The following is a 22,754-nucleotide window of genomic DNA, read 5'->3' on the forward strand; positions in this document are numbered from 1 at the left end:
CCCCCCCCCCTCTCTCTCTCTCTCTTCCTCCTCCTCCTCCTCCTCCGTATAATGTACTAGTCTGTGTGAACTCTGCATGACAATACCCCCTCCTTACAAGTGAGAGTTACAGCTTTCTATTCCCCCCCCCCCTCTCTCTCTCTCTCTCTCTTCCTCCTCCTCCTCCGTATAATGTACTAGTCTGTGTGAACTCTGCATGACAATACCCCCTCCTTACAAGTGAGAGTTACAGCTTTCTATTCCCCCCCCCCCCTCTCTCTCTCTCTCTCTCTTCCTCCTCCTCCTGCGTATAATGTACTAGTCTGTGTGAACTCTGCATGACAATACCCCCTCCTTACAAGTGAGAGTTTACAGCTTTCTATTCCCCCCCTCCTCTCTCTCTCTCTCTCTCTTCCTCCTCCTCCTCCGTATAATGTACTAGTCTGTGTGAACTCTGCATGACAATACCCCCTCCTTACAAGTGAGAGTTACAGCTTTCTATTCCCCCCCCCCCCCCTCTCTCTCTCTCTCTCTTCCTCCTCCTCCTGCGTATAATGTACTAGTCTGTGTGAACTCTGCATGACAATACCCCCTCCTTACAAGTGAGAGTTACAGCTTTCTATTCCCCCCCTCCTCTCTCTCTCTCTCTCTCTTCCTCCTCCTCCTCCGTATAATGTACTAGTCTGTGTGAACTCTGCATGACAATACCCCCTCCTTACAAGTGAGAGTTACAGCTTTCTATTCCCCCCCTCCTCTCCCTCTCTCTCTCTTCCTCCTCCTCCTGCGTATAATGTACTAGTCTGTGTGAACTCTGCATGACAATACCCCCTCCTTACAAGTGAGAGTTACAGCTTTCTATTCCCCCCCTCCTCTCTCTCTCTCTCTCTCTTCTCCTCCTCCTCCGTATAATGTACTAGTCTGTGTGAACTCTGCATGACAATACCCCCTCCTTACAAGTGAGAGTTACAGCTTTCTATTCCCCCTCCTCTCTCTCTCTCTCTCTCTCTTCCTCCTCCTCCTGCGTATAATGTACTAGTCTGTGTGAACTCTGCATGACAATACCCCCTCCTTACAAGTGAGAGTTACAGCTTTCTATTCCCCCTCCTCTCTCTCTCTCTCTCTCTCTTCCTCCTCCTCCTGCGTATTATGTACTAGTCTGTGTGAACTCTGCATGACAATACCCCCTCCTTACAAGTGAGAGTTACAGCTTTCTATTCCCCCCCTCTCTCTCTCTCTCTCTCTTCCTCCTCCTCCTGCGTATAATGTACTAGTCTGTGTGAACTCTGCATGACAATACCCCCTCCTTACAAGTGAGAGTTACAGCTTTCTATTCCCCCCCCCCCCCCCCTCTCTCTCTCTCTTCCTCCTCCTCCTCCTCCTCCGTATAATGTACTAGTCTGTGTGAACTCTGCATGACAATACCCCCTCCTTACAAGTGAGAGTTACAGCTTTCTATTCCCCCCCCCCCTCTCTCTCTCTCTCTCTCTTCCTCCTCCTCCTCCGTATAATGTACTAGTCTGTGTGAACTCTGCATGACAATACCCCCTCCTTACAAGTGAGAGTTACAGCTTTCTATTCCCCCCCTCCTCTCTCTCTCTCCCTCTTCCTCCTCCTCCTGCGTATAATGTCTAGTCTGTGTGAACTCTGCATGACAATACCCCCTCCTTACAAGTGAGAGTTACAGCTTTCTATTCCCCCCCTCCTCTCTCTCTCTCTCTCTTCCTCCTCCTCCTCCGTATAATGTACTAGTCTGTGTGAACTCTGCATGACAATACCCCCTCCTTACAAGTGAGAGTTACAGCTTTCTATTCCCCCTCCTCTCTCTCTCTCTCTCTCTCTCTCTCTCTCTCTCTCTCTCTCTTCTCCTCCTCCTGCGTATAATGTACTAGTCTGTGTGAACTCTGCATGACAATACCCCCTCCTTACAAGTCATGGTTACAGCTTTCTATTCCACCCCCCTCTCTCTCTCTCTCTCTCTTCTCCTCCTCCTCCGTATAATGTCTAGTCTGTGTGAACTCTGCATGACAATACCCCCTCCTTACAAATCATGGTTACGGCTTTCTATTCCCCCCCCCCTCTCTCTCTCTCTCTCTCTCTCTCTTCCTGCTCCTCCTCCTCCTCCTCCTCTGGATAATGTACTAGTCTGTGTGAACTCTGCATGACAAACCCCCTCCTTACAAGTCATGGTTACGGCTTTCTATTCCCGCCCCGCCCCGCCCCCCCCCCCCTCTCTCTCTCTCTCTTCCTCCTCCGTATAATGTACTAGTCTGTGTGAACTCTGCATGACGATACCCCCTCCTTACAAGTGAGAGTTACAGCTTTCTATTCCCCGCCCCCCTCTCCTCCTCCCCTCCCCCTCCTCCTCCTACCCTCTCCTCCTCCTCCTCCTCCTCCTCCTCCTCCTCCTCCTCCTCCTCCTCCTTCTTCTTCATTTCTCCTGCACCTCACTTACATGTACATGTAAACAAGCGGAACTACAAGCCCACCCCCTAAAAAATAAAACACTCACTTCCTCGGCCTCCTCCTCCTCTTGGTCCCAATTGTCATGGGTAAGCTCCATTCCTGCTCTTCGCTTTGACATCTTTGCTGTTGCCCTTGCGGGTGTACTTGGTGCTGATAGATGTGCTGTATTCCCTGTAAGTCAGTCGACTCTAGACCTGTCCGTCCGTCAAAGACAAAAAACATCAAAAGAAAAGGAACATTAACACTTAAAGACCGTCAATACTACTGGGCCAGAAGGGATTAGACCACACAGCAAGGTCAGGTGGCTATCTCATTAACTCAGCTCTCAACTAACATAAGAAAAAGAGGATCATGGGGGACCAACAGGCACCGCTTGGGGAAGTTTTCTACATAGAGGGAGCAAGTAGCTACAAGTAGGACAGTGGGGCTTTAAGTTAATAATCGATGAAACTGATTTGTCCAAGTTATCATGTTTAAGTTCCACAGAGGCTGCTCTTCGCCTTGACATGTTTGCTACTAGGGACTTTTAGATTTGCACAACGGAGAACGTGGACTGCCCTTTTAAGGCAATGTGACATCCTTTTAAGGCACTGGCAGTGACGTCACATTGCCATAAAAGGGCAGTCTGCGTTCTCGTCGTGTAAATCTAAAAGTCCCTATTCTTTCTTGGATGAACTTGGCATGGTCAGTCCTGGGGCTGGGTAGACAATGTTTTGCTGTAACTTAGGGTGTGTTTATAGTCCAATTTTTGGCCTAGAATCAGCAGTTTGAAACATCTTTCAGGCAAATTTTTAAGGTGATAAACCCAAAGCCTTTTTCAAATGTCTTTAGATCTATAATAATAATACGCTAAGGCTCCGCGGGGGGCGCGACGTCTCCGCGAGCCTTTGTATTCTATTGTTTTTTAATGAGATCGCCGACCCAAGTTGGTGCAGCTATTCCTCCTGAACCCTCCCCTCGGGATACCCGTGCCCGGTGCCATCGTCCGCGGGAGAGTCTACTCTGTGGAATTGGCTATACTCCGCCCGAGGTCCTCCTCCATGTCGACGTCCAGGGCGAAAACAGACGCGACATGCATAATGCAGGATATGCGTGACGACAGAGATACCTCATGGATATTCAACATTACATCCGTATCAAAGAGAGACACGACAGACGACGAGCAACTCACATTATGTTGCGTATGAAATGCTCTATGCAAAGGGCGGGATTACCCCCCGAGTAAGCCCTCTTGCTATAGGGTGTGCTTTGTACGAGCTGCACAAGCCAGAGAGATATCGGGCTAATTCCCGTCGACGTCCAAACTTAGAGACCTATTTCCATTATGATTGCCGCGATTTTTATATAGTTTTCGTGAACGGAGGTATGAAATCAAAGCTTATTTTGTGATTACTACGGCCATGTATACTGAATTTTGATTATCATTTTCTTAAGGAAAGTATTCACAAGAAAACCATTGGACTGACAGTTCAGTCGCAAGCTGCCTTCAGTCAAGTACACACAGTGTTAGTAACTCCGGGAAGCTCCAACACTGGCACCCCGCTCCGCAGGCGGCCGACGCCTGCGGCGCCGGTGTTCGAGCTTCCTGGAGTTACGCTGTAGTGTGTGTGAGTTCTGCTGAGCTGAGCTCGAGTCGAAGAGATTTGACACTTTGAAATTGTTATCTGTTGGTTTGCATGATTATTGCCGCGATTTCAATATAGTTTCGTGAATAGATTTACGAAACCTGAGCTTAGAATTAGTAAAAGTATTACTAATGTCTACGTTTTTAAATGACTGTCTGATTTTATTGAAAAAATTTTACTTTGAAAAATGATTATCGAAATTCATGGTCAGAAATAATCACAATCTAGGGTCTATTATGTAACAGTTCTTGCATGAAATCAATGCATGAAAACTTAGTTATTGAACTAGAAAATGTTTTTTTTTTTTTTAAATAGGCAATTATGAAGTAGGAAGCCTGAAACCTTAGCCTACTAAACAAATCTTAACAATTGTAGGCCTATCCTTTTATGAATTAATGAAAAAGTAGCCCCAGAAAAAAGAGCCCCCGAAAGTTGAAAAAGTAGCCCACGAAATGAAAAACTTAATTTTTTTGCCTGCGCCCCCCTCTAGAGTGTATATATAATATAGGCGTGGGGTCCACGGGTTTCAAGGGGCCATAAACCCCCAAAAGCTCGGGGTTACGTTCTTCAAAGTTGGGGGGGGGGGGGGGGACAGATCAGATCGCAGCGAGTTGAGTTTATATGTAATATAGGCGTGGGGTCCACGGGTTTGAAGGGGCCATAAACCCCCGAAAGCTCGGGGGTTTTAGGCGTTTAATTAGGGTCGGATGAGCATATTTTTAATACTTTATTTGTGACACTTGCGGGTCACTAATTGGCATGGGGTCATTACGTAGAGTTGCGTAGTGTTGCGTACCAACTACGCTGGCCTACGTTACTATATGCTGAGGGACGGAAAGGGGTACGCAAGATGAACGAAAACAATTCAACATGTTTAATTTTTTCGCGTACTTTCGGCGTAGAAACTTGACGCAGAAAGTACGCCTTTTTACGCAACACTACGCTACATGCCTATGCAACAGTATGCTACCCTACGCCAGATGGACAAAGCAGTAAAAGCTTTCCACACAGTAAGCAACCATAAGCAAACCTGTACACCAGCCTACGCATAATCTACGCAGGGACTATTTTCCCATTAATACGCAGCCTAATTTCTGCGTAGTTGGTACGCCACACTACGGAACTCAACGAAGTTCCAGTGGCTTAAAGAATAACTACCGGTACAGTTGGATCGTTTTTTTAATTTTTATATAAGGCCAAATTAAAAAAAAAACATGTTTAGCGTCCTGTTGTTTTTTTTTAAATGGGGAGGAGGCCCTTCTTTTTTTTTTTTTCTTTCAAAATGGCCACTCCGTACATTTTCCCTGACATTCGGGCTATTTTTCAAGATGGCGGCCGACAATTTTTTTTTTTTCTTTTTTAAAATCAGAAATACATTTTAGCAGTGCTTTTCATGTTTTTTTTTCTTTCAAAAAATAAAAAAAAATTCAAAAAAAATTCAAAAAAAAAATAGGAGGCGGCCCCCAAAAAGGAAGCGGCCAGGACGCTGTTTTATTTTCTTTCAAAACAAAAAACAAAAAAATTCAAAAAATTTTCAAAAAAAAAAGTAAATAAAAGGCGGCCCCCAAAAAGGAAGCGGGCGGGGACGCTAAACATGTATATTTTTTTAATGGCCTGAATGGCAAATAAAGTTCTTGGTGGTTTAAATTTAGCCACTCTCTATACACCCCCCGCCCCCTCTAGAATTCCGCGGATTTCCGTGGGTCCTGCTAGTATAGGTATATTGAAACGCCGAAAAAAGTGTGTTTTGAATTAAGGCTGTGCACAACAGTGTAATGAAGTACCCGAGTACACTCCCAGGCTCACAAGCAAATACTCGAATATTCGGACGCCATGTTTTTTTATAATTTTTTTGAATTCTTTTGAATTTTTTGGATTTTTTTTGAATTTTTGGATTTTTTGGATTTTTTGGATTTTTTGGATTTTTTTGCCACTACCATACCACTCGGCAGTTTCCCAGATCCCTCGCCGAAACTGCATGCAACTTTACTTTGAGTTGCAGTTGAAGGCGCCGATTTAATAAGAATAATTACAGTAAACAATGCTGTTTTAAAAACCAAAGATGGCAAAATAATTCATTTTCCTCCAAGTCCAAACAGAAATCTGGACATTTGGTCCCAGTTTCTGAAAGGTGAGTTTGACAGCGCTTGAGTTGGGAAACATTTTTACCGATGGTACCATGCCAGCGGCTGCCGCTCTCCCTGGCACGGGTAAGCGTGGGCCTGGACATTTTTTTTCTTCATTTTTTAAATTTTATTTATTTTTTTTTTTTTTGCGGCCGAATATTCGGGTACAAGAAATCGTACCAGAGCAGTTGTTAACCGTGCGGGTACTCGAGCATTCGACTACCCGTCGCAGCCTTATTTTGAATGTGACATAGGGCCAGAATCACGTTTCTGAGAGATGATAAACGCAAAGCTGTTTTGAATTCCACAAACAAATCGGGACCTTCCCAGGCTAATTTTTCGGTTCGCCATGTGCTGTGTCATGTTGTTGTTCTAGCATGTGTGAGTACTGGTCCATTGTGTTTTACATGCATTGCATTGTTCATCGTTTACGCATCGTGCGATTACGTTCTTTAACTTTTGTATTGGGGACTTTTAGATTTGCACAACAGGGCGCGACAAACCCGCTTGCCCGACGTCCCGGGGCAACCAAATTGAGCCGTCGGGCAAGTAAATCAAATTATCACTTGCCCGATTCGGGCAAGTGATACTTTTACAGTAATTTCCTAGTGTCCAAGAACTCTACCATTCACCCGTCAACTTCTTACCCGTCGTCAAAATCCAGAAGCAAAAAAGCGATCGTTCCGATTTCGAAAAAACTTCACAGACAGCTAGCCAGCTCAGCTAGCTCAGCGCGCATGCAACAGTGACACTTCAAGCCATGAATGCCGCTCCGCCTCCACGCACGGCCGGCCGTGAGCTAGCTAGAGACAGCTAGCGCGATCGTACCAGCTGCGAGCTTATTCGCGCTCTCTCTCTCTAGCTCTGCAGGCCGCACCGACAGGCCTTTGCTATTCTCTGATTGCCGATTGGTTGAATCACGCCAAATATGACGTCATTATTCTAGGGAAATGAACACGTGCGAATCGGAATGGAATAAACAACAGGGATTTTCTAGTAAGTACAAAAAGTCAAATGTTTGATATTTATTCATAATGACTGTTAATGATTGTGAACATATTATTTAAAACTCGCTGCTCATATAAATCAGATGAATGTTTTTGTCTCGTTTTCAATTTATTACTGCGGTCTCAAGATCAGAGTCCTTTTTCGCTTTAAAGTTTTGGGCAAGTGGAAATATTGTTTGGGCAAGTAAATTGAAAACCCACTTGCCCTGTCGGGCAGATTTTGGTGTTTAAACTTTTTACCGGTATGAAGGAAGAAAACAGTCCAGTATTACATTACTTACTTACAGCAAATTGAGCGAAACATGATCTAGGTCTAGGCCTACCCAGACCAAGAACATTCAAGAGAGAGAACGATCGAACAGCATGAGCAAGAACTAAAAGATTACAAACAATCAATGAAGTTGGCCTTGGGTCTTGGGGGAAAATAGACTCATTTACAATTTCACACACACACAAATACAGTTACAGTGAGATTTGGATCGCGATTCAAATCTCACAGTTTTTGCCACCATTCATCAAGGTCTCACTTATTCGCTCACACTCAAAACACTCAGCCAAATAATGACTAGGGTCTACTAGTCTAGGTCTATCAAAAATATTAAATTAAAGTTTGATTTTAAAGTTTGAGAAATTTTACTTTTTAGTTTAGCAAGATTCTGAATTTGATCGCAATCAGTAGACTATCAGGAGCTAACTTTTTTTAATAAAAAAAAAAAAAAAAAAAAATCCAAAAGGGGGGATTTTAGAGAGGGGGTTTACACACAAAAAATTACCAAAGGGGGGGGGGGGTTTAACCCCCCCCCCCCCCCCCCCCCTGTGTATGCGCCTGCCTCTACTCTAGATCTAAAGAGTGAGATTCAGATCATGATTGAAAAATTGATATTTAATCTAAATCTCACTAGATCTAGGCTCTAATTAATTTGTTTTTACTGTGTGAATCCCACTAAAAATAATATGATACACAAACCCCTGAGCTGCTGACCCGAGCCCGGCCCGCGCCTGGCCCAGGCTGTGCGAGCGAGACGAAGTGATAGGGACGCCGCAGTAAGGCTGCAAGTCCAGGCTCGAGCAGGGAAGGCCTTCCGCTAGCGCTTTCGTTCAGAAACGGCATTACATTCTTGATTGATAATTAATGAAAAAATTAACGAAAATAAACACAGATCTAACAATTACACTACGATCAAAGCTAAATTTTCAAACCTTCAATTCAATCTGTATTTTGTAGTGTAGCGTTATTCTCACGTGCGTCGTAATCGGATGTTGATCTCATTCATTCGTTCCTGTAGCGCGCCATTTTGAAAACTGCGATGAAACAAGAGAGGGCGGCATAGCTGATTTACAAAAAGACAGGTTTATTTTCTCCATCATAATCATACACGTAGTTGTTATCATTATCAACATGATTTTTATATTATCATGATTTTTCCAGAGTGGGAAGAGGGGGGGGGGGGGGGGGGGGGGGGGGGGGGGGGGGGGGGGGGGGGGGGGGGGGGGGGGGGGGGGGGGGGGGGGGGGGGGGGGGGGGGGCAGACTTTTCAATAAGTTGATGCTGACAATCCTTTAATCAATTTGTACCCTTTCATTCATTGCTCTCTTTAAAAAATGTTTTCCTTTTGTTTTCTTAGTATTGTAGGCCTATACGATTTTTTATTTATAAAACCAAATCACACAGCTAGAGATAGATGAAATAGACTCCAATATCGATTTTCTCTCCGCCTTTCTCTCTCTCAAGTCTTTCATTCTTTCTATCTCATACCTCTCTCTCTCTCTTTGACTGTAGTTCCAATTTTAATTCTCATACCAGCTTTTGTGCAATAATGAGTTAACAGAAACAAATCCTCCATTCTACTCTCATTCACTTTCCTTTTATGGCCGTCTTTTATTTTATTGAATACTAATAATAACTATAATAATAATCATAATAACAATAATGACAGTAATGATAATAATAATGATTATAATAGTAATAATACTAATACATGTACCCAGTGGGGAAACTCAATTCAGACAAGGATTAAAAGTAGAGAACGGTACAACGAATCGTCTTCTGGGATGGGCGCAGTGGTGGATCCAGGGGGGGGGGGGGGGGGGGGGGGGGGGGGGGGGGGGGGGGGGGGGGGGGACCCCCGGGAAAAAAAACACGTTAATTTTACCTTTTTATGGAGATGCCCCCCCCCCCCCCCTGGCGCTCAAGGGGGGAGGGGGTGCGATTTTTCAAATTTTCGAGGGCAAAACAAAAATGTGCTCACTACCCTATTCCGTGTGGAGACAGGCCTACTGGAAATTACTGCTAAGGACCTATAACCAATCGCTTAAATCGATCGAGGCCATATTTCTACTAATTTCTGAAAATCCAGAATTGCATTGCAACGACGGCAAACTAGGTGCAATTGTGTTTAGGAAGTTTGCATATTTTAATCATAATTTAATATCTATATAAACATCTCTTTGTCTGGCTTACATAATTATACATAATACTTGTATAAAACCGTCATCAGCAGTAGTACTAGTAGTAATGATAGTAGAGGAAAGTGGGGCATAACGGACCCGGGCGGCAAAATGGAACTTTGAAATTAGCATATGTTAAAAAAGGTCGCCCTCTGTGCAAATTCTTTGAAGAAGAGAAGATGCCAAACTAACTTCAGCACTGAATTTTCATCCGGTTACATCGAGGCACATCGGAGTAAGGTCCCATCCAAAAAATTACAGCCTCATGATCTAAGGTAAGGGGATGTTCATATGGCTGAAATTTGGTAATTTTGGTATCGATTCTAATCAAATATTTGTATATATTAATCATAAAGATATCAACGTTAGACTCGCCTGTTTGCATGCCAACTATGCTTCAAGGATTTTCTACGCAAACTTTTATTAAAAAATATGTCATTGGGGCAAAATGGACCATATAGGTACGGGGCAAAATGGAACAGGGTTCTGTTTTGCCCCAATTGAAAATAACATATCTTGTTTTCGCCCTTTTTATAGGGGCCTGTTTACCAATGTTTCATGTTCCATTCTAAAAGTACAGTTGGTTCATAAAACAATCGATAGTTGTTCTAGTTTCCCAGCCAGTATAAGTTAGCTGAATTCAAAGTAGCAGTTGGTTTATGTGCCTATAGTGGTTGTATCAGAACGAAAATGTGACCCAGATTACAGTCTAAGAAATTTAGAGTGTAGTGCACATTTTACAAGTCTACATTTTCTACTTTTAAACCAGGCTTTATTACGATTACCTTTCCAGTTTTGCCCCATAAATGTTTGAAACTACTATAGGCTTTCATTATGCAGCTCTGCCCACCAAGTATTCTTAAAGTTACTTGAGGTACATTACTCAATATAGAACGTTAGAGTTCTGTAGTGGGGCAATATGGATCCGTAGATCCATTTTGCCCCAGGGGGGAGTGCCATTATGCCTCAGGGGTGGGGCAAGTTGGATTTTTCTTTTGTAAAATTCGTTTCGAGTTTCTCTGCAATTTTACCGTGGTTTTTGTCGGTTTTTCGTTGACATAATAAAGTGCATACAACATCTATCTGAAACTGTTATTTTTACTGTTTTTGTGTCGTTGATGACGTCATATTGCAAGTTTGAAATTAAGTGTTCCATTATGCCCCATTTTCCCCTATATATCAGCAGGAGCAGCAGAAACAAAAGTAGTAGTAGTAGTAGTAGTAATAGTAGTAAAAGTAGTAGTAGTAGTCAAGCGCGAAGCCAGGATTTCATTTTAGGGGGGCGGTAGTGAGCACGCGAATCACTTAAAGAGCGCGCGAAGCGCGCTCCCTAGGGGGGTGGGTGCAGGGAGGGGGGAGTTTTCCCCTCCCGCGCGAAGCGCGGAAGCTTTGAAAGAAGACGATTCGTTGTACCTTTCTCGACTCATAATCCTTGTCTGAATTCAGTCCCTCCCCTATCTCGCGCGAAGCTTTGACATTTCATTAAATTATTAGAGAAAGAAGACGATTCGTTGTACCTCTCTCGACTCTTAATCCTTATCTGTATTCAGTCCCTCCCCTCTCTCACACGAAGCTTTGACTTTCATTAAATTATTAGAGAAAAAAGACGATTCGTTGTACCTTTCTCGACTCTTAATCCTTGTCTGAATTCTGTTCCCCCCCCCCCCTCTCGCGCGAAGCTTTGACGTTTCATTAAATTATTAGAGAAAGAAAACGATTCGTTGTACCTTTCCCGACTCATATTTCTTAATTTGAACTCAGTTTCCCCCTTCCCGCGCGAAGCGCGGAAGCTTTGACGATTCATTGTACCGTTCTCGACTCCTTTTCCCTTTTTCTTCCTACGTCCTCTTTCTTTTTTTTCTTCTCTTTCTCTCTCTTTTTTTTTTTGGCCGGCGTTTTTTTTTTGTTTTGTTTTTTTTTTTTTGGGGGGGGGGGGGGGGGCGACCGCCCCCACCGCCCCCTGGCTACGCGCCTGGTAGTAGTAGTAGTAGTAGTAGTAGTAGTAGTAGTATAGTAGTAGTAACTGAAGCTTCCGCGCTATGAGAGGGGGAAACTGAATTCAGACAAGGACACGATACAACGAATCGTCTTCCTTCTCAAATGATTTAATGAATCGTGAAAGCTTCCGCGCTTTGCGCGGGATGGGCGAAAAATGAATTCAGACAAGGATCAAGAGTAATAATATAATCATTGAAACAATGAATCGCCTTCTTTCTCTAATAATTAAAAGAAACGTCATAGCTTCTGCGCTTTGCGCGGGAGGGGCGAAACAAGAATTAAGAGTCGAGAACGGTACAGTGGATCGTCTTCTTTATCTCATATTTAATTAAGTTTTAAAGCTTCCGCGCTTCGTGTGGGAGGGGCGAAACAAGAATTAAGAGTCAAGAACGGTACAACGGATCGTCTTTTTTTCTAATAATTTAATGAAGTGTCAAAGCTTCCGCGGGAGGGGGGAAAACTGAAAATAACTTAGTTGCTGGCCCGGGTTTATAGGGTTAAATTTGTAGACATTGGCATTAATATTTTTGTCGGTCATTGCTGGCTAGTTTTGTCGTTAATTGGTGGTCTCTAACACCCCCTCCCCCACTGAAAAGGGTCTAGCGACGCCCATGATAACAACACAGTTCATACACTCGAGATAAGTTTTGCAAGTACTGCTGGTGAAGTACCGGACCACCGTCTTTGTGCAGCAACGAAGCATATACAACGTCTCACGACGTGACAGATCACTTTTCTCTAAGTTCTAACCAATTAGAAGGCCTCCATTTTTTCCAGGAAGTGCCGGTGGACATTAATGCGCCAAATGTGGTTCTGAAATTGCAAAAGATCCTCACTCTTGGAGGGGGTATAGGAGAAAGTAATTGTACGTCATATTACTCCAGGAAGTGCCTGAAAATGCGTCTAATATGGTTCTAAAATCCCAAACCCACCCCCGCTTGGTCGCTCCACTCCCTCGCCGCTAAAGCCTCGCTCCGTCGCTTCATCGTTTTACATATATTTCACCCCATGCCATTTTGTGCCCTCCCTCCGGTAAGAAATTCCTGTATCCGCCACTGATGCCCATACCCTTTGAGCTTCGGGGGTTTCGCCCCTTGACCCCCGCCGGGGCTTTGCCCCTAGACCACAATTTGAAAAACGATCAGTGGGGCCTGCATGTAAGAGTTGGGTGATGCGGTTTTTTTGTCAGCCCCCCCCCCCCCCCCCCAAAAAAAAAAAAAAATGTTTTTGCTCATTACGCCACTGATACTGCTACTACTATTTCTAATGACAATGATGACAACAAAAAACAGAATCGTAGTGTGTTCTATCGACTTTATCTTCGATGAAGGACTAATTTTTTATCTTTGCTGAAGATAACCTTTTACTATTCTCAAAGCTTTTTTTTTGTAGGTGCATCAATGACCTTCGCGTGATAAGTGACTTTATTGACTGAAAAATATGGTTTTGAAGTTTTACTGGTAGCACTTAAGGCGTGTACTTGACAATGAGCTAGTACTTGATCAATTTACGATCTAGAACTGAGAATGAAAGAGAGAGAAAAGTGAAGGAGAGAGAGAGAGGGGGAGATAAATATAATATATAGATAGAGAGAGATTGAGATTGAGAGAGAGCTAAACTAGAGAGAGAGAGAGAGAGAGAGAGAGAGAGAGAGAGAGAGAGAGAGACCAAAACGCTAACGCATTTAAAACTCTCTCAAATGATAAAAGTTGGAACGTTAGGCTAACTAGCAAAAACCTATACACCATCGTTTATGCTTTCGTACCAAAATCGGAACCTTTATCACGAATTATTAATTCAAAATAGGCCGACCGTTCTTATTGCTTACAAATCGAATTTTACCTTACGGTTTCTTTACAACTTATTACAAGTACTACAAGTCCTGTTAAATTCAAGGATATTTTGTCACAACTTGTATGGAGTAACTCTGCCATCAAAGTAGACGGTAGAATTATATTTTATAGAAAATGGTATGATTCAGGAAGTAAATACATACACGATATTTTAAAAGAAGATGGTACAGCTACAATTTTTGCTTCAGAAATTCAACCTGGTTTTCAACTGAATTTAACTCAGTACATGAATGATAGTGCTATTGTTTAGTCAATCAGGTCAACTTGGAAGAAAGTTTTTATCCAAAGAGATTGATAGTCCTAGCTTTGAAGATAACAAACGTAGTACATTTTATCCCAAAAGAAACCTATACTACATGTTATTGTTTGGTATGTGTGAACAAAATATCCTTGAGTTTGGAAAAAGACATCCCATTAAAAAAAATGGGAAGATGATTTGAATTTAGATCCAAAGAATTTAAATGTAATTTTTGCCAGAAGGATAACCAGAATTTATTGCATACCGGGTATGTTATTTTCCTGCATAATTGTAAATACAATTTGGAATGATTTTACCACTTTCTAAACAGATATCTGTTTTAGAGTACAACCAGGAAACAATTTTTGTAAACACAGTTATATTTTATGGTAAATACTTTATTCAGACAAACAACAATTTTGATAAAAAGTTGATTTTCAGTCTTTTCAGGCAGATATGCTTTACCTTGAGAAAATAATATTGCTTTACATAAAGGGAAAATTCATGTTCATTATTAACAAATGGAAACCCATAGTGTATTTAAAAAGACCGTACTTATTTCCATTTGCCTTCATCCATTTTTCTTATTTCCTTGTTGAAATGAAGAAGCAATAATAGTTTCAAATATTAAAATAAAAACTTTATACAAGTTCTTAAAACAAATACACTTTGCTATAATTATTGCTTTTGTCCGGCAAATATCAAAAGACGCAGTACAGTCATTTGCATGTATATTTGATATACATCCAAATGTACTGTGTCTTCTCTAATAGAACATTTTCATAATGTAACCAAAATTAATGAATAAATCATTGTAAAGGGCCTCAATACAAATATATTATTCACCTGCAATGAATAATTATTGCATTCCAATAGTCAGAATGCAAAATGCATATATTACGTGTGGTTAGGTAGGGCAAGCCATATTGTTGTCTTACCTGGCAACAAGTAATGTATTTAGTTCGCAATACAATTATTCGTAACAGATGAGGGAAATAATTCGTACCGAGGCCCTTCACGAAGACGTATGCATTAGATTTGACATTAGGGACTTTTAGATTTGCACGAAGACAATGTGGATTGCTACGGTCGACGTCCTTTTAATGCACTGCCTTGAATGGACGTCACACGTATCAGTCCACGCAAATATAAAAGTCCCTATTACGAAAATGGTCTATTTGCCGGGTATGTACATGTATGACACAATCTACTTCCGGCGACATTTTTTTATTGCTCCACGGTCGATTGCCCACACTAACCGATCTCCTAGATCACTTTAAATTGGAACTTTAAACTTGAACCAATACAAAGTTTATACTGGTAGCACTTAAGGCAGTGTACTTGACATTGAGTTTGTACTTGGTTTACGATTTAGAACTGGGAATGAACGAGAAAGAAAAATAAAATATATAGATAGAGAGAGAGCTAACTAAAGAGAGAGAGAGAGAGAGAAACCAAAACCGTTTACACATCTAAAACTCTCTCAAATGATAAAAGTTGTAACGTTAGGCTAACTAGCAAAAACCTATATCGTTTATGCTTTTAGTACAAAAATCGGAACCTGTATCACGAACAATTAATTCAAAATAGGCCGACCGTTCTTGGTCCTTACAAATCGATTTTTACTTTACGATTTTTTACAACTTGTTAGGCCTACAAGTACTACAATCCAAAATACAATACAAAACGTGACCTTAGCCCAAATCCCAATACTAACCCCAAATCCAGTTACAACTCTAATCCTAACCCTATCCCATTGATGAAATGAAACCCGGAGAAAACGTCGGATGGTCGACATTCTGATGTTCCAAGGGCATTTCGATCCACCCCACCCCCTAAAAATTGAATAAAGAAATTTGGCTTTCAATTATTTCAAAACTTAGAACTTAAAGGGGAAGTCCTCCTTGGTTTTAAGTTGGTTTTAACAGAAACAGAAAAGTGAGAGGAACATGTCAGGTAAAGTTTGAGTAAAATCCGATAATTTTTTTTAGGAAAGTTATGTATTTGTGAAGTTGCCATTAGAGAAACACGAGTTTACAACACCTTGCGAGGTAAATAAACAACTGGGAGACGTTTCACAAAACATGTCATCAGTGACAAATGACAGTTTTTGTTATAAGCTACGGAAATCCTTGCTTCTGATTTGTTATCAACAGATTTGTCACTGATTTTTGTCATTGAAAAAAGGCTTTGTGAAACGGGCCCCTGGATTGCACATAATCAGCGGTGCAAGGCATAACACGGCTGTTTTATCTTGGGGTCTATAAAGGCCGGTCCAGGAATTACGACATTGTTGAGAAATCCCCCTCTCCTAAGTTCACGAACTATCAATCTCTTAACTCTCTAATCTCAGAAGCTTGACAACATAAATAAAATTTCTGTTCGTTTAGGACATGATTCTCACCTCCGAATATAATGTATTCTTAGGAATTGAAAAAATAAACCAAGCTCTAGTTGACTGAGCTCCTTTTTGTTACCAACCTGTAACTTTGGCAGCTAATTATAGTGTTAAAAAGTATATAAGCATCCCACAGTATTTGTTTTTTTTTACCTCTTTGTCCCTTTGTGAAAATACTTTTCCCCTTTGTGAATTTAATATTCCTCAAGGTTTGCAAAAAAGAATGGATCATCATCAAGCCAGTTGTTGTTGTTGTTGTTGTCAGAGTCCCAAAATATTGAAAATCCATCGAGATCATTTTTGTCGACGGCATCATTGTCGACGTCACCACTACCGCTGAAACCATCTCCGCTCCCAATTTCGTCCCCAACACGCGCATCGCTCCTTCGTCTATTGCGGCGACAGAATGATTCAATGTCACTGGCCACAAATCCGTTACCCTCAGCAGCTTGGCAGGCGCCCTTCACGATCGTACTCAGGGTTTGCTGGATAAGCCCGTCAGGTGCGACTAGTTTGACTACACCGGAAGTAAGATAAAACAAAAGATAAATGAATAAATTATGGTGTGGTGAACTACTGGCAAGATACAATAGGGACTTTTAGATTCTGCACGACGAGAACGTGGACTGCCCTTTTAAGACAATGTGACGTCCTTTTAACCCTAATATGGCCGGGCTATTTGAGGTCTAAGTATGGCCGGGGGGGGGGGGGGGGCATTATGGCCCCCTTAAGATCTCGGCCGCAAAGCGGCCGATCGCCGCGAAATTTTGCACGCATTTTAAGTGAAGTGTATAGAATAATATGATAATTTCAATTTTTTGAAAAATTCACTAATTTGCATATTTATGGTAATTTATGCAAATAAAGTCATAAAACTCAAATTTTTTACCCATAAATCATATATTATTCATAATTAGGCATTCTCTTTCACTACATATATTCATTAGATCATTCTGAATAATAATACAACAACAAAATTTGGAAGAGCCAGCTTATTCCTTATGTTATCCCTTGTTTTGATAATTTCCTATGTATTTCATTGTTTTTTTAACTTATGTATTTCATTGTTTTTGTTGTTTTATTTCATTTCTTATTACAATTCAACTATTTTGACACCCAAAACAACCACCTAAACTTTAAACAAGACCCAATAACCCATGTTTGATCTGTTTTTAGGAAAAATGACTTTTCCATATGTTTTGTACACACATCACGAAAATGAGCGATTTTCGGGCTGACATGCAAAGACAAAAGGTCACGTGACCTTGTAACCGTAGGTCCGATTCTCAAAAAAAATCTTTTAAAAGTTGCGCAAGACTTTTGATATACCGTATGTAATCGTGCAATTAGGTGCATATTTTGTATTTTTTTATCGATTTGGAAAAATCTTTATGATTTAAAAGAGGTAGAAGTTTTGCTCTATCAAATACAAGCTATGGATATTTCAATTCAACGAAGGCTAATATTTTAACGGTGATTTTATTTTTAATCATCTCTTGTTATAAAAAGTCGCTTATTTGCAAATTTTACGAAATATTCGGCTAGCTTTAAATAAATGTGTTAAAACTTAGGTCACAAATCACACGCATAAAATGAAGAGCTTGATTCCAAAAGGAGGTAAATCAATATTTCATCAAATTTGAGTTTTTTTGTCTTAAAATAATGATTTCCTACATGGGGACATAATGCATATCACATACTAAAATTTCACCAGGAAGTATGTTTTTTTAGGTACAATATCATGTTTCATTCCAAGAGTAGCTAAATCCAAATCGGTTTCATTCCAAAAGGAGCTAAATCCACTTTGGGTACTTCTGAGTAAATCACCTTTTTTATTCACTTTCCCTTTAGCCATAATTATACCAAAATGTTGTTATTATGTTAAAGGTGTCACCCTGGCCCAATAATATATGATAAGAAAAAAATCTGCCAGTTGTTTCTGATTTTTATCAAATTTTTAGATTTTGTGGATCAGTTAGCTCCTTTTGTAGTGAAACTGGGATTTAGCTCCAGATAATGGTTTGAGCCTCTGAGGGAAAGCTGGTTCTGTTGCATCAGGGTTGTTTCACAAAGATCCTAAGTCGAATTTAACTCTAAGTTGGACTTAAATATTATGGAGAGCCATGTGTAGCCTTAAAATTAGATATTTTCAGAAGCAAAAATTCAAGTATTTTAGACTTTTTATAAATTCCACATCAAGAACATGAAATCTCCTTGATAATAGAAAATATGAATGATTTAAATCAACATTTATAATGCCTTTAGAAATAACTTTTACAAAATATTGTCAAAGATGCTAACAGCTTTCCATAATTTTCAAGTCCAACTGAAATATAAGTTCAACTTAAGATCTTTGTGAAACACCCCCCAGCTACGAGCTACCTCAAGGTTCTCAACATAAGGGCGTAAGGGCCTCATTGAGTTCATGCAGAACTATATGGTTAATGTCGTACCCTAATTCTAAATCATATTTACTTATATAATCAAAGTTGTAGATCCACTTGGGGCTCTGCTCCTCGGGAAATTCTCCCGAGCCCTCCCCACAGCCCTCCCCAGAGCCTAATTCCACCGCGCCTTCGCCCGAACCTTCCTCGTTCAAAACCAGGCAGACGACGTCGAAAAGCTGCTTGACGTCTCGGGTGCCGCCCGCGGCTGGGTTGGCACAAGTTTCAGCCAGCGATTGATATATCTCGGCGAGCCTGTACTCGATATCAAAGTAATTGTCCACGCTGCCGATCTCGTTGTCCTGGTTGTATGGCCGAGCTGTTGGGTGTCGGGAGAGGGAAGAGAGGGGAGAGGGAAAGTGAGAAAGGAAGATAATTTTTATGTAGATTACTTGTCTATTGTTTTAAAAAGAAGAAGAAGAAGATAAAAAAAAACACCCCCCCCCCCTAAAAAAAAAAAAAAAAAAATGAAATGGAAGCTCTTATTACCAATCATGTATGAAATGGAAGCTCTTATTACCAATCATGTGAAAGAATATGTTTTGACTAATGCGCGATGATACCAAAAGTTGCAAAATGCATAGGAAAGCACTGGTATAATTATTATACAGTACACTGCACATCATAGCCCGCAATCTTCAATAAAAACAGAATGCACAGCCGAACAAGAGCAGTGCATTTTGCAATTTTTCACTTTTTGACCTTTTGATTTAAAGGTACTATGTCCCATTTGCAGGCCCAATAATAAAAAAGGTTAAATTCCAACGGCATTTGAAAGATAATACTAATTTATAACTTCCCTTAAAAAAAAAAAAAAAAGGGGGGGGGGGTTCAAAATGTCTTTAAGTGGGAAAATAATGCCTATTAGTTGTCAAATCGACTTAAGAGCTATAGAGCCAGTAAGTAATGGTCTGATTTTTAGACCATTGTACCGAATGGTCGTACGTTTTATGCTGCGCAAAGATTCAATCAGTTTAATTTTGGCCATTACAAGAAGTGGGTTATTGATGTAGCCAAATGTTCATATACCCTTTACAGCTCATTTTATGTATGTTAAAGGTACTATGTCCCATTTGCAGGCCCAAAAAATGAAAAAGTTAAATTCCAACTGCATTTGAAAGATAATACTAATTTAGAACTTCCCTAAAAAAAGGTGGGGCTTGAAAATGTCTTCAATTGGGAAAATAACGACTATTAGTTGTCAAATCGACTTTAGGGCTATAGAGCCCAAAAGTTATAGTCTTGACTTTCAGACAATTGTACCGAACGGTCATACGTTTTATGCTGCGCAAAGATTCAATCAGTTTAATCTTGGCCATCACAAGAAGTGGGTTATTGATGTAGACAAATGCTCATGTACCCTTTACAACTCTTTTCATGTATGTTAATACCAAAGAAGAGAAAAAGCCAGTCAGTCACTCAATAGTGTCTGACAGTGAAGTCTAGCAAGTAAACGGGTTTCCTTGCATAATTTGAATATGAGGACACTGCTAATGTTTAAATTTCACAGATAGGACATATTCATAATTCCTGCAAAGTTCTACAGCATTTGAGGTTGGCTGCAAAAGGGACATAGTACCTTTAATATCAAAGAAGAAAAAAGGCCAGTCAGTCATTCATTCGATAGTGTCTGACAGTGAAGTCTAGCAAGTAAACAGGTTTCCTTGCATAATTTTAATCTTAGGACACTGCTAACGTTTAAATTTCACAGATAGGACATACATGACATATTCATAATTCCTGCAAAGTTCTACAGAATTTGATGTTGGCTGCAAAAGGGACATAGTATCTTTAATGCACATTCCATGATTGAAAAATCGTAACAAATGGGGTATTATTTTAATAAACACACTTTTTAATGATACCAAACATAGCGATGATTATGCCATATCAAGATAGATATGATCAATCAAATTGAGTTTCCAAACTTTTTTGAGGGGGCTTATTTTGTAAGCTTCGCTCAACAACTAACAAATATTTTTCTTTTTCTTCTTTATTTTCTTTCTCTTATCCTCAAGCGAGGATTTTATTTCCATAATTTCAATACATATTTACATTAATTACTCAATGATTAAGTGAAACATAACATATGCTAAAAATGTAAGCATATTCAACAATTCTTCCAGCTTAGTATCTTTTTTCTTTGCTAACACATTCATATTTCAAAAATAATCTTAGCAACGACTTGAAATAAAAAACAAAGTATGTGGGTAATAAACAGAACCATCAACAATCTTAATATGTAACATTTATAAGTTGCACATTGCGCATAATTAAAAATAATATTCAGGAGAGAATACAACTAACAAATATAAAGTAATTATTCTCAAATCCAGACTATCATCTATTGGAAACCATTAACAGTGGTTGCTTTGAGAACATGGAACAGTAACCCTATTTAACCCTTTGCTAACGAGAACGCGGTGGTCTCTGTGTTAAAGCCTATAGGACCTATACAATTTAGTAGTCAACGAGTTAAATCAGAAAATTAATCTGTCTTTCCTCTTTCAAAATACCCCTCAAAACATATACTTATCCCGTCAGTAGGTTACTGCGATTCACCTAATTTTTTTAATGACTCTGTGTATTTTATGTTTCTCTTCACATTCTGTAATTTGAAAGCGCTATGGGACTTCTTGCTTTACCGCTCCTAAAATAAATTGAGTGTTTAATGATTATATTCGAACAGGACAAAGAGCTATTATTGCTTACAAAAATTAGCCTGTTATCTATATAAAAAATATGAACTCAACAATTTTTGCCAGAGTAGGCCTCAATTAGACGCACTTAATTTGTTACTGGTAAAATACAAACGTAATTGAACTACTTACCTTCCACTTGAGCTGCAATACCGAGTAGTAACATTGCTAGAATAATTGACGCCATTATAAAATTCACCTAGAAAAGTTCCCGGTTAGATTCGTACAAGTTGACGCCAAGAGAGACGAAATAACATTAACAGCACCGACTGCCAAAGTAAGAGTGAAAGAGCTTGACCCAGCTCATAGCAATATCATGCATAAATATGACCGATATGAATATATGCATAATCCCCGTTACTCCCTAATATGGGAGAGGGTACGTCACACAAGCCACACCCACAACAGGGTTTCCAATTTCATATATTTTTTCTTCTTCAGGAAAGAAGATTGAGTGATATCCTTTAAATAGGGGCCAAGTTTATGTTTTCTGTATCGTTCAAATTTTAATAAATGTGTTGCCAAAGCGAACGCACTAGTAGTTATAGAGCCCCCTTTTTAGGAAGTCTCCTTTTTTCCCTTTCAAATAACGTATTATGGTTGGATCTCAAAACACAAGAAAAATCTTGTATGCAGTTGAAAGGGCAATTAGCGTTAACTGGAGATAATATCATATTATGACACTTTTTTTTTGGTCACGAAATTAAAAATTTGACATTTTGATCCGTTGGGGGGGGGGGGGGGGGGGTAAGGTCAGATTTTTAGGTAAGCCTTTGGCATATTTTTATTTTTGTTTTTATTTTTTATTTTTTAACTTAATTTATACAAAAAAACATTTTGGGCGAATTTAGGGCTGATTTTAACATATTTTTTTTGGCCGGGGGGGGGGCACGTGCCCCCTGTGCCACTGAGTATATATCAGCAGCAGCAGAAACAACAGTAGTAGTAGTAGTAGTAACTGAGGCTCTCGCGCTATGAGAGGGGAAAACTGAAGGACACGATACAACGAATCGTCTTCTTTCTCTAATGATTTAATGAATCGTGAAAGCTTCCGCGCTTCGCGCGGGATGGACGAAAAATGAATTCAGACAAGGATCAAGAGTAATAATTTATTGAAACGTCAAAGCTTCCGCGCTTCGCACGGGAGGGGGGGGGGAACTGAATTCAGACAAGGATTAAGAGTCGAGAACGGTACAATGAATCGTCTTCTTTCTCTAATAATTAAAAGAAACGTCATAGCTTCTGCGCTTCGCACGGGAGGGACGAAACAAGAATTAAGAGTCGAGAACGATGCAGCGGATCGTCTTCTTTCTCTCATATTTAAGGAAGTGACAAAGCTTCCGCGCTTCGCGTGGGAGGGGTGAAACAAGAACGGTACAACGGATCGTCTTTTTTCTCTAATAATTTAAGGAAGTGTCAGAGCTTCCGCGCTTTGCGCGGGAGGGGAAAAGCTTAAAAATAACTTAGATCCTGGCC

The 22,754-nt window shown here is 40.4% G+C and overlaps 1 protein-coding gene across 1 annotated transcript in view; it reads right to left on the minus strand.

The window, feature by feature from the left end:
- Window positions 1-8,506, minus strand: part of LOC579506 (nuclear pore complex protein Nup50) — a 29,355-nt gene extending 20,849 nt beyond the window's left edge. The window contains exons 1-2 of the mRNA XM_030989197.1: window positions 8,401-8,506; window positions 2,489-2,636 (exon numbers count right to left, since the gene is read on the minus strand). Coding sequence (XP_030845057.1) covers window positions 2,489-2,560 — 72 coding nt within the window. The 5' untranslated portion in view covers window positions 2,561-2,636; window positions 8,401-8,506. The remainder of the gene's footprint in view (window positions 1-2,488; window positions 2,637-8,400) is intronic.
- Between the last annotated feature and the right edge of the window lie 14,248 nt (window positions 8,507-22,754).

The sequence above is a fragment of the Strongylocentrotus purpuratus genome, unplaced genomic scaffold, assembly GCF_000002235.5.
Source record: "Strongylocentrotus purpuratus isolate Spur 01 unplaced genomic scaffold, Spur_5.0 spur5_scaffold_18, whole genome shotgun sequence".
Taxonomy (NCBI): Eukaryota; Metazoa; Echinodermata; class Echinoidea; order Camarodonta; family Strongylocentrotidae; genus Strongylocentrotus; species Strongylocentrotus purpuratus.